Below are 11,333 nucleotides of genomic sequence, written 5' to 3'. Positions count from 1 at the left end.
CCCAGCCCCTGCCCCCCTCCCCACCCCCAAAAAGGCCAAACTTTATTTTTCTTAAAACGTTTTTACTTCTTTCAATCCGGAAACATCACAATCTAAGAGGATGAGAGGGAGGAGAGAAGGGGACGACAGGGACGGGGGCGTCGATCTGCGCGTGCGTAGGCCGGTCTGGGGCACACACATACACCCCGCCCCGCCTTTCGCGTCCCCTCCCCCACCACTGGGTGGGAAGGGGGCGCCCTCAGGGGCACTTCCGCTCAACGCACTGCTTCCCGCCCTCCTCATATTCCTGCTTGGAGATCCACATCTGCTGGAAAGTGCCCTGGATGCGGGTGACGACATCGGTGATCAGGGCAGCCATGGAGACTGGAGGGACCCCCTACATTCCCTTCTTGCAGGCTCTGCCCTTCAGAAGCCCTCCTCCTGGCCTCCCCGCCTCTCAGGCCCATACCCTCCTGTCTCCTTCAAGTTCAGAGGTCGAACTCCCCTCCTCAATGTTGATTCATTCATTCAACAAGTATTTATTGTGCACCTGGCTCACGGACCAAGGCCAGCCAACCGTCACCCCAATACCCCACACACACCCATTCCTCCTCCACCAGGTACCCTATCACTCCATCAGGTCTTACAAACTTGTCAAGCCTCCCTCATTCCCAAGAAAAGACCTCCACCCTCACCAGCCTGGTACCAGCTAACCTTTGGGTGGGTTGTCTTCACTCTGGCACCCCGCTTTACCCCACACCCCAGTTGAAACATGTCCCTTGATGGTCTCCTGCACCCAGAATCTCAGACTGTCCCTTTTCTCTGTTGGTTGCCCTGTCTCTGCCTGAAAGTGAATGCCTGTGCCTCATCCTGGCACACAAAGTCACCACAGTCTCATCCCAACCAATCTCTTCAGCTTCCTGTCCTTCTGCCCACTGATTTGTGTCCTGATGGAGCATTCATCTGCTGGGCGCACTGCCTGTGCTTTCTCAGAGATAAATGTTTGTTGAATGAATGAATGAGGCAGGCAAGGCGGTAGGGCTATCTGGGTCTGGTCTGCCCATTTCCCCCAGTCAGTCCCAGGCCAGGCCCCTTCCCTCTCACCAGTGAGGCCAAGATGGAGCCCCCAATCCAGGGGCTGAACTTGCGCTCCATGGTGCTATTGCTAGCGATGAGCTTCAGTCGCATGCTCTGGGGGGAAAGAGGGGCTGGGGGAAGCAGACACCTGGGTTCTGGGAAGGGACAGGGCTGGTGGTAGGGAAGATTGGGAAGCCACTGGGGGAGGTGGCCAGAACGCTGGGCACTGGGGAGTGAGGAAGGACTTGGTCTTCTTCCTCCTAAGGGCTAAGTCTGGACTGGTGCTCAAGGCCCTGGCCAGGAGGTGGGCTCCTACCGGTGGGGTCTTCTGGGAAAGCTCTCGATTGAGCCTGTCAGTGAAACCTTGGAGCAGTGTGTTCCCTCCAGTGACAATGACACTGCCATACAGGCCCTGAGAGCAGAGAGGAGTGAGTCTGCAGGGAACAACCCTGCCTGTCTTCCCACTATCCCTTTGCCCAGCCACAGGCTCTGGCCTCACCGGGCGAATGTCGATGTCGCACATGCCGATGCTGGTGGTCACCACGTGGCCCACACCTAACATGGTGTTCCCTGACAGGCCCTGCAGAGAAAGGTGACTTGGGCTTTGGACCCTCTGTCCCCTGTCTCGAGAATCCTGTGATCCTTCCCAGCCTCCCTACACCCTGGCATACAGGGACTCCAGCCACCCCAACCTTGACATTGGAGGGATCAAACAGGGCATACAGGGACTCCAGCCACCCCAACCTTGACATTGGAGGGATCAAACAGGCCCTCAGGGATGCGGAGTCGCTCAGCGCCGTAGTCGGTGTTGTAGCCATTGGGCATCTCATAGTGCACTGTGGGCATTTGCGCAGCCACCCTGCCCAGGAAGGAGCAAGACTTGGCCTGGAGGTGCTCATAAAGGACCAGAGGTCCCCCCTGAATTCTAGGCCTGCCCTCTTACCCACCCCAGCTGTGGGTCCCACTCACTGTTCATCGTAGGGAGAGTCTGAAACCTGCAGCACGGAGGCCTGGAAGTCCTGGATCACCTCCTGGGAACCCAGGGATGTGGTGAGGGCCCAGTCTCCCTCCTCAGCACCCCTAAGCCCACCCTCCTGAAGGGCCTCTTTCGCTTCCCTCTATTCATGGCAGAGGACTAGATGCTAGGTAGGGGAAGGGAGTGTTTCAGGGGACCCTCTCCAGGGCCTCACATTGCACATGTAGTTATGCCAGGACTTGGAAACCTGGGGTAGCTTCTCCTTCTTCTTCCAGTTTGGGGGAGCACCCTCCCGTACAGGCTCCTGTGGGGGCACAGCCTCTGATTACCCTTCCACACTCCACACATGCGTAGCCCACCCTGACCACACCTGCCCTTCTAGCACTCGCTGGCTCTGCAACTGACAGGCACTGGGTCGCCCACAAAGGTGTTTCTCCCCCTTCCCGGTTAGAGGAGAGCGAGCGGGGAGGACCCGTCCCCCTGCACACCAAGCATGAGAGGCACAGCTGATGGGAGAAGTCCCGGGCAGAGAAAGCTGGTGAGGGGGAAACAGTGCAGGCCAGAACCCTAAGGAAACAGCCTTGTTCTTGAGCCATGTCCCATATGGGGCTCCAGAATGGACCCTTGCAGGCAGGGTCTCATTTAAACTCATGGTCACCCTGTTTGTTGTTTTTCCACTTTGCAGGGGAGGAAGCTATGGTTCAGGGAGCTTCATACTCAGACTCTAGGTCACACAGCTCTTACATGGCCAGAGGGGACTTTGAACCTGGGTCTCTTGGACCCCAGCACCCATCACACTGACCCTCACACATCCTGCTACTAGCCAGCTACATGACTTCAGTCACATTCCTCAGCCTGTCCAGATCTCTGATGCCTTGATTGTAAATTGAGGAACTGGACCCAGGAACTCTGGGGATCCTGCTGCTCCCCACTCTGATATCTGATGGGCCAGTGGGTTGACGGTCATAGAGTGAGTGTCTAAGACTCTGGAGGCCCCACCTTGGCTGCTATCATGTAAGGCGGGATGATGTCAATGGCCATTTCCTGGAAGAGCTCCCGGCACTGCATAGAGATGAAGTCCCCTGCCAGGGGTGACTTGACAATGCCTGGAAAGGGAGGGTGTGTCAGGACTCGGTCCACCAAGGCACTGCCGATCCTGGCCGAGGCCTCACCTTGCTGCAGGACATAGCCATCATGCACTGGAATGGCCGTGGTGTGGGTGGCCCCACTGTCCAGCACCAGACCTGTGGAGCGTCCATTTGCAAAGCTGGCGTGGGATTGGTAAGTCAAAGAGACAGCAACAAGTGAAGGGGGCTGAGATCCATGGCTGGGTGGTCATACTGCTCTCCCGTGGTCCAGCCCACTCCCAGTCTGCAAATCTCTCCTGGTTTATGACCCATTTGCTGCACAAAGGCTCCTGTGACCCCTGTCACTTCTTCCCTGTCTGAACTACAACTTCTTCCTTGTTTCCTTCCTTCTGAGCTCTCAGCCTCCCATTAGTCTTGGTTCTATGTCCCATGAGCCCCTGAAGTTAGGGGCCATATCACCCCAGTGCCTAGCACAAGATTTAATGCAAGGCAGATCCTTAAAAATCATAAATGTTTATTGGCTGTTTGGGAAGGAAATGCCTCAGTATCATATGCCCCTCCCTCTTCTCTCCTGGCCCAGTCCCTGCTGTCTACTTGGCCTGACTCTCTCTCTCTCTCTCCTCAGTCTGTTCTAAGGAATGGGAAAGGGCCACTGATCTGACCACCCCATGATCGAAGGCACTTAGCCCACAGGGGCCCTCTCCACTAATGGGGTTCAGGGTGGGGTGTCTGCCCATCTAGAACACTGATCACAGAATCAGGCCCAGTTCCAACTCAGCACACTGTTCACACCACCCTGGCCCTCCACCCAGCCAGAGCAGCTCAACACAGGATACGCAGTGAGCACAGCCGTCTTGCATAAGAAGAAGGCAGGAATGTTGTATTGCTCGAACATCAGCTCTGTCAACTTCTCCCGCTTGGCCCGTGTGTTCCACTGGGGAGAAAGTGCAGGAGGGGAGGACTCAGGAAGGGAGAGGCACAAGCCCGCTTACACACACATACACACATACAACTTGGGCTGGGGACAGAGGTCAGGCCCCTTGACCCACACAGAACTTTAGAATGTGAGAACTACAAAGAATTTTAAAGATCAAAATTCAAACTCAGCTAAAGCAAATAAAATTCAGAGAGGGAGAGTGGCTTGCCCCAGATCACACAGAAAACTTTTGGAAGATTCAGTAAAACCAGTCTCTTGACTTCTAGCCCAGTGTCACGCTTCAGGCTCCTTCCAGTCCCTAGTATATCCGTCTTCCCCATTCTAATCATCTCAGAGGCAAGAAAGCTGGAGAAGAGGATTTCTGGGTAAAAATGGTATATTGAATATAAACATCTAATTTTATTCCCTTCTAAGGTCCCAGCAAAACTATAATAAAAGGACAATTTAAAAAGACATAAACCCACAAAAGCCAATAGGGCACCTGAAAAGATGCTCAATGTTGTCCAGTAGGGAAATGAAAATCAAAAGCACCATGAGATACCACTTAATACCCACTAGGTTGGTGGTGATAATTAAAATACAAACAAAAATAAGTGTTGGAAAGGATGTGTAGAAATTGAAACCCCTGTATGCTGCTGGTGGAAAGATAAGATGGTTCAGGTACTGTGGACAACAGTTGTCAGTTCCTCAAAAAGTAAAACAGAATTACCATATAATCCAGCAATTCCACTCCTAGTTATAAACCCAAATGAATTGAAAACAGGTACTCAAACAAATAGTTGTACATAACTGTTCATAGCAGCACAATCCACAATAGCCCAGGTGGGAACAATCAAATATCTATGGATGGATGAATGGAAAAACAAATTGTGGTATATCCACACAATGGAATATTACTCAGCCATAATAAAGAGCACATTTCTGGTGTATGTTACAATATGGATGAACTTTGAAAATATGCTAAGTGAAAGAATACAGACACAAAAAAGTCACATATTGTGTGATTACATTTATAAGAAAGATCCAAAATAGATATATCTATGGAGACAGAAAGAAGATTGATGGTTGCCAAGGGCTGGAGGTAGGGGGAATAGTGAAAAACTGGTTAATGAAAATGGATTTTCTTTTGGGGTGATGAAAATGTTTTGGAACTAGATAGAGGTGATGATTACAAAAGACCATGAATGTTTTAAATGCCATTGAACTTTAAACATTAAAAAGGTTAATATTATGTTATGTAAGTTTCACTGCAAAAAGAGAGGGAGAGAGAAAGAAATAAACCCTCAAAGGTTGGGAGTAATAAGAAACGAGGGAACAGCAACATATTTTTAGAAGTTGGAAATTAGATAGGTGAGTGATATTTTACTTAATAGATTTAAAAATGCTGACTCCTAAGCCATTAGTGGAAAAAAAGTAGTAACAACCTGTGTTAAGTCACAGAATTCTCAAAGGGCTCAGGAATTGGTAGTATCAGGTACTCTGGATGTGGAAGGGAAAAGAAAGCTAAAATAAAAGATTGTTTAGAGCTATTTAAGTAACAAATCCTAAACTCTCTCCCCAGTTCCATGCCACTGGGCTATTGCCCACCCCAGCCTCAGCAGAAAACTGAAAGTTTATTTTCTAGACAGAGTAAAATGGGGGGTCTCTGAACTGGTGGTACATGACACAGTTGGGAGTGAGGACAATATACTTAAAATGTGGAGATTAAATGATGCCATGCATATTGAATTCTGACCAGCCTCAGCAGAAAACTGAAAGTTTATTTTCTAGACAGAGTAAAATGGGGGGTCTCTGAACTGGTGGTACATGACACAGTTGGGAGTGAGGACAATATACTTAAAATGTGGAGATTAAATGATGCCATGCATATTGAATTCTGAGAACATCAGCCCTATTTCCTCACTTGGCTCCCAGAAAGAGAGTGGCCAGGCCAGTCTTTAGGATGGAAGTCTTCCTTGTGGGTTACATCAAAGACCTAAAGATGCCAATTATGAGAAGTTGTCTAACAAACATCCCAGTCAGATCATCCTATAACAAAGACTACAGGCAACAAGTCCCCTGCCCCACACTGCTTCCTTAGTCACACACCCCCAACCAACAAACATAGCAGACAACCAAGGATTTTCAGAAATCTGAGAAAAGCCTCTAAAATTAGACGGAGACCCCCCAAAAAGGACAAAAAAATAAACTTGGGAGAACAGAGAATATACAGGGAGATGAAAACTTACCAAAAACAAAACTAATAACATCCTTAGTGAAATAACAGATGATACTGCACCCATGAAACAAGAATAGGATGCTCTTAAAAGTAACATTAAAAAAAAAGAGCTCTGGAAGTTAAAAATGCAGGAGCAGAAGTGAAAAATTCAATAGAAGTGTTGAAAATTAAACTTAAGGGAATATCTTGGAAATTTGAGGGAAAGATGAAGAGATGGAAAACATAAGAGTAAAGATAAGAAAACTAAAAGACTAATTCAGGAGGTGCAAAATTCAAATAATATGATTTTCCAAAAGAGAGACAGAAAATTGAGAGAAATAAACCATCAAATAAGTAATTAAAATTACTGAATTGAAAAATTACTGAATTATTTTTTCACTTAATTGAAAGGCATAGATTTCCAGACTGAAGGGACATACTGATGTCTAAAGCAATGGTTGAAAATACACCAATGTAATATTGTGAAATTAAAGAACACTGAGGATAAAGTGAAATTCTATAAACTTTCACAAAGAAAAACAATCCATCAAAGGATCAGGAATTATAGGGTTTCAGCCTTCTTGATGGCAACAGTAGATACTGGAAGACAATGAAGAAGTGCCTTCAAGATTCTAAAGAAAAAATAATTTCCAACCTGGAACATTATACCTAGCTAAGCTATCAGTCCAAGATCAGATATGCAAGGTCTCAAAACCTTTACTTCTCATTACCTTTCTAAGGCATTTACTGGAGGATGTGCTCCATGAAAACAAGGGAGTAAATCACGAAGTCATGAGACTCAGTGAACAGGACTTAATAACATGGGAGAGAGGCAAAGGGATTCGCTAAGATGAAAGATGTCAGAATGATAGCTATGTCCTCTGTGTAGAAGATAACCAGTCCAAAGCAGAGAAAAGATGAAACTGATAGAACGCTTAAAGGAATTAATGTCTGAAGAAAAAATATAAATAACTGATGAATAATTTTGAGTCACATTAAGTAAATAGAAAACTAAGAAAAATTAAAAGCAAAATAATGTTCAGTTCTAGAGAAAACAAAAGGCTGAATAGGAAAAAAAGTGATCATAGTTTATTGCTGGCTCAGGCCTGATTAGCATATATAATAATGAGAGTGTAAATACTGAAAACTGATCTTAAACAAAAACACTAAAATGCAACTGTACTTAAAGGTGGGGAATGAGGAATGTGTGTGGTGTGGGCTGGGTGAGGAAAGAGAGCTAAATGTTTATTTTCCATAGTGGGAGATCCATAGATAATGCCTAAAACTAAAAAAAAAATCTACAAGCAACAATTTAAGTGTGACATTTAGAGATATGGAGGAAATGACCAAAAAATTAGCTAAAGGAGAAAAGCAGTTGCTGCTGGAAAAGGAGAAATGAAGGACGGTATGAATGGCAGTTTTTCTTACCATACTTTATAAAGCAAATTGTTTATGTGCATTTATATTATTGACAAAAATTTTAAGTTAAAAGGTCAGAAAAGGACTTTGGGGGGAAAAGGGGCAGTAGATAAGGTTGAATGGGGGAAGGGTGAATGGCTAGAGCAAGAGGAGAGAGAGAGGGATGGAGACTAAAGCAGGGACGAAGCAAAGTGGTTGAAGATGATGGAGCTGGAAGGAAAGTCTGAAAAGTGAAGTGGAGTAATTGGTGGCAGTGACTTAAGGGGAGAGGTTAATGGTCGAAAGGAGACGCTGCTCCCCAGGGCTGGGTTAGGGGCTGGATGAGGCACTTACCGGAGCCTCAGACATGAGCACTGGGTGCAGGTTTGGTTCGGACTTGACGTGTTTGCTGTAGGTGTGATCCAGGATGGCGCGGAAGCACTCCCAGTCCTCGACTGGGGCCAGACCAGCGTGTAGACATGAGGGTGAGCAGGCAGGGGACCGGGGGCAGGAAGGAAAGGAAGGAGGGAGGCCAAGTCCAGGGGAGAAGAAGTGAGGTCAGCTTCAGCAGAAATCCCCCCTTCCCAGGACCCTCTGGGCTGTGAACCAGGCAGCTGCGGAAAGCAGTGAGGGGATTCCTGGGACTTGGGTAGCTGCAAGGAAGACTCCGTGGATGTGGAGTGATGTGTCTCGGGTTGTGGGGTGTGGGCTCCAGGTCTGTTTCAGGAGACGGTGGGTGGGGGCTCCTTACTCATGCCATTCTTGAGGGGCGACATGACCTCCGCTCCATCCCGAGGCACGTGCAGGGCGTTGGTATCGATGTGAAAGATCTTCCCTTTCTTCTCTTTCTCCCCCTCCAGCTCCAGCCCGCCCCCCTCCTCCGCGGCCAGCAGCCCCACGGTGGTGGGGAAGTCAGCCTGGAGTGGGGGATGGGCAGAGAGCGGGATCAAACTCTCGTTCCTGTCCCGGAGCACGGCAGAACCCTCAGCCCGCCTCTGGGTTACTCCCACATTCCCGCTCAGCAGAGCTTCTCTCTGGGTTATGAGAGCCCTGAGTCACTGGGAAGTCTGAAGAGGAGTCCGGAGCCCTTAGGATTTGGGGAGGGGGTTGGAAGGCTCACCTTGGGACAGTCCTCCCCAGCGTACCCAGCGCGGACTGAGAAGGAGCCAATGTCAAAGACCAGCGCCCCCACCTCATCTGTGCGGGGAGACAGGCGTGTGAGAGTATCTCTACCCTGGATAGCTCCGAGAGGAGGTCAGGGCAGAGCCACAGTCTCGCCACCTTCAAAGCCGGCCGGGACAGGTGGGAGCTCGGCCTGGAGTCCGGGGTCCTGGGAGTGGGGGTGAAGCCTCCAAAGTCCCTCCTTGCCCAGTGGCCTTGCTCAGGCCATTCTCCTTGCCGGGAAACAAGGGGCCGGGGGCCGGACGGAAGTGAGTTGAATGGTGGAAAGGTTGATCCCGGTGCGCGCGAGCGTCCGGGGAGGACCGAAGGTAGGAGTGGCGCAGGACCCAAACCCGGGGCTGGACCTGCTCTAGCGCCGAGGTGACAGGCCGCAGGGTGCCCAAAGCTTGGGTCGTGAGGGTTGGGGGCGCAGGGCTGGTGGCGAAACCTGCCAGACTGCGAAGCCCGAAGCTCGCTCACCTCCGCCGTAGACGCCGCCGCTCATAGTGCCCTCTCAGCGCTGCTCACAGCCGGAGGGCGGCGGCGGGATCAGCACCGAGGCGGCCGGACAGCTCCCGGGATCCCGGGCGGGGCGGGGCGCGCGGCTGCCAATCCGGAGGCTGGATTCCCCCGCCCCCAACGGCACCGCCGATTGGCTGCGAGGCGAGACAATAACCCGGCCGAGGGCCGCTGAGTTAAAGGCGCAAACACCTCACGATTAGGCCACCGGGAGGGGATTGTGGAAAGGATAGCAAGCACCTCTAGACTGGACGTAGGGGATAGGCAGTAGCCAGCGGTCGTGCGAAAGAGATGGAGACCTTGTCCATCCGGAGACCAGGGCTCCACGGGGTGACTAATAAGGCCCCTATTCCCTTACATTTTTAAAGTGGATCGAGGAAGCGGCGCCATAGTTCTGGACAGTAGTCCATTCTAGGCTCCTGAGCAAGGTTCTGCCATGAATGAAATCACCAGGAAAGGGAGGGAAGGGAAGACGGAAAGAGAGAGGTATGGAAAGGGGTCTGTCTCCATCTTCTCTGTGTTTCTTTCCATCCTTGTCTTTTTGATGGCCCCTTTTTTCCTCACGCTTCCCGTAGCGCCTGGGCCTTATACATACACACATGTACACACAATCATAAATGGGTGCTCAGCTAACCCAACTTTAGCTTCCCTTCCCTATCTCTCTCTCTTCATCTGTTCTGGCATTTTTCAAGCAAGTAGGTTTTCCACTAGCCGGCTCCTCTTTTCTCCTGGGCCCCTGGCCTGACACCAGCTGCACAGCAGTTTTGATAGTGAAGGCAACTGAGCCGCAGCTCTGACAGCTTGGCTTAGATGAGACTCTTGTGTGAGCACGTGTATGTGTTGGTATATTTGTGAAAGTGTGTATGTATGTGTGTAAGTGCAAATGTGTGTGTACATATGTGTGTTGGGGGCACTCCCACCTACTTGCTTAAGGGTGGGAGGAGCATTAAGACCAGAGATGGTAGAGGAAGAGGGTACTTCTTTGTGGTGTCCACATTCCCCTGAAGGTTCTCTGCTCACCAGATGCCACTCTGGAAGATGTGCCCCTCCAGCCAAAGGACAGATAGTTTAAACTGGCTCATCAGTTACACACTGGCAACAATGGCATTTCACATGCCCGGGTTTTGTTCTGAGTCCAGGCCTGGCTCCCCAGACTGGAGTAGTCCATTTCAGTGGGAAGGGTAGAACTGTAGGGGACAGAGCTGACTCAGGAGCTGGAAACTGAAATATTCCTGCATGACCCTAGTTTGGTAACTGGGCTCTATAAATAGGCCTTGATGAATTGGATGAGCCGGCACCTGTATTTCTGCCATCATTCAAAATGCTTAGGTGAAGATTAAGGGGACACTGGAGGGGAAAGTGACTCTATTCATAGCCTGCACCTCCCCTTTTGTTGATATTTAATGATGTTGCTACATTTCCCTTGTAAGTTCCCCTGTCAATTCCCACTACCTCTCCCCAAACCCAGTTGGGATATCATATTCAGAGACTGCCCCAAGTCAAGAGGAGCCTTCCTGATCATGGATCCAACCCCTGGATTTTTACAGGGGTTTACCCAGTTAGAGATAGGCTCTGTTTTGAGTCTCACAGCCCACTAGGGCAGAACCAGTACTAGAACTCACATGTCTTATCAGCCAATTGAGCTGTGACCTTGTTTCATAACTTCTGTGTCCTCCCCCTTCAAGCTTCCCGTCCCCATCTGTAGTGATAAGGACTACTGATGAGGACTCAGTCTGGTGCCAGAATCAAGTGCCTGGCTAAGGGCAAGGCACATAGGACTATTCAGTAAACATTGGGTCTTAAGAACATTCCCTGGAAAGTTTTTAAGGCTTTAATATTAGTATTAATAAGTTAGAACTCTGTAGTCTATCTTGTAATAGTGAATTTTCCTGTCAGGTTGGTGGAAAAGCTAGTCAGCTAATTAAGGGACTGGACTTGTTTTATTTGCTGGCCAACTGTGGCCAGTTTTCACTTGCCATAGAATCTGACATTAAATTCTAT

The 11,333-nt window shown here is 49.4% G+C and overlaps 1 protein-coding gene across 6 annotated transcripts; it reads right to left on the bottom strand.

The window, feature by feature from the left end:
* Nucleotides 1-42: 42 nt before the first annotated feature.
* ACTL6B (actin like 6B) lies at nt 43-9,419 on the bottom strand. Of its 6 annotated transcripts, none has more exons than XR_005028654.2 (14): nt 9,294-9,419; nt 8,773-8,849; nt 8,404-8,569; nt 8,007-8,107; nt 3,957-4,054; nt 3,205-3,299; nt 3,032-3,138; nt 2,247-2,336; nt 2,026-2,087; nt 1,801-1,915; nt 1,556-1,636; nt 1,373-1,468; nt 1,084-1,187; nt 44-319 (listed from the first exon to the last, which is right to left on the bottom strand). XR_005028654.2 is itself a non-coding variant. In XM_036904588.2 (14 exons), the coding sequence occupies exons 1-14, from the start codon at nt 9,316-9,318 to the stop codon at nt 239-241; spliced, it is 1,281 nt and encodes a 426-aa protein (XP_036760483.1). In that variant the 5' UTR covers nt 9,319-9,419; the 3' UTR covers nt 44-238. The 6 variants fall into 6 exon arrangements, 3 of the variants coding, with proteins under 3 accessions (XP_036760483.1, XP_036760482.1, XP_036760485.1); XM_036904588.2 differs by having other exon boundaries at nt 1,084-1,170; XR_005028653.2 differs by having other exon boundaries at nt 43-319; nt 1,084-1,468.
* Nucleotides 9,420-11,333: the final 1,914 nt, after the last annotated feature.

The sequence above is a fragment of the Manis pentadactyla genome, chromosome 10 (assembly GCF_030020395.1).
Source record: "Manis pentadactyla isolate mManPen7 chromosome 10, mManPen7.hap1, whole genome shotgun sequence".
Lineage (NCBI taxonomy): Eukaryota > Metazoa > Chordata > Mammalia > Pholidota > Manidae > Manis > Manis pentadactyla.
This window is presented reverse-complemented; position numbering and strand designations above follow the sequence as displayed.

Excerpts from the sequence above, each read along its gene's own strand:
- ACTL6B (XM_036904587.1), bottom strand. The coding sequence starts at position 9,318 with ATGAGCGGCGGCGTCTACGGCGGAG. Across the intron at positions 8,850-9,293 it reads CGGCGGCGTCTACGGCGGAG|ATGAGGTGGGGGCGCTGGTC; the intron begins GTGAGCGAGCTT and ends CTCCCCGCACAG. Across the intron at positions 8,108-8,403 it reads GCCCCTCAAGAATGGCATGA|TCGAGGACTGGGAGTGCTTC; the intron begins GTAAGGAGCCCC and ends GTCTGGCCCCAG.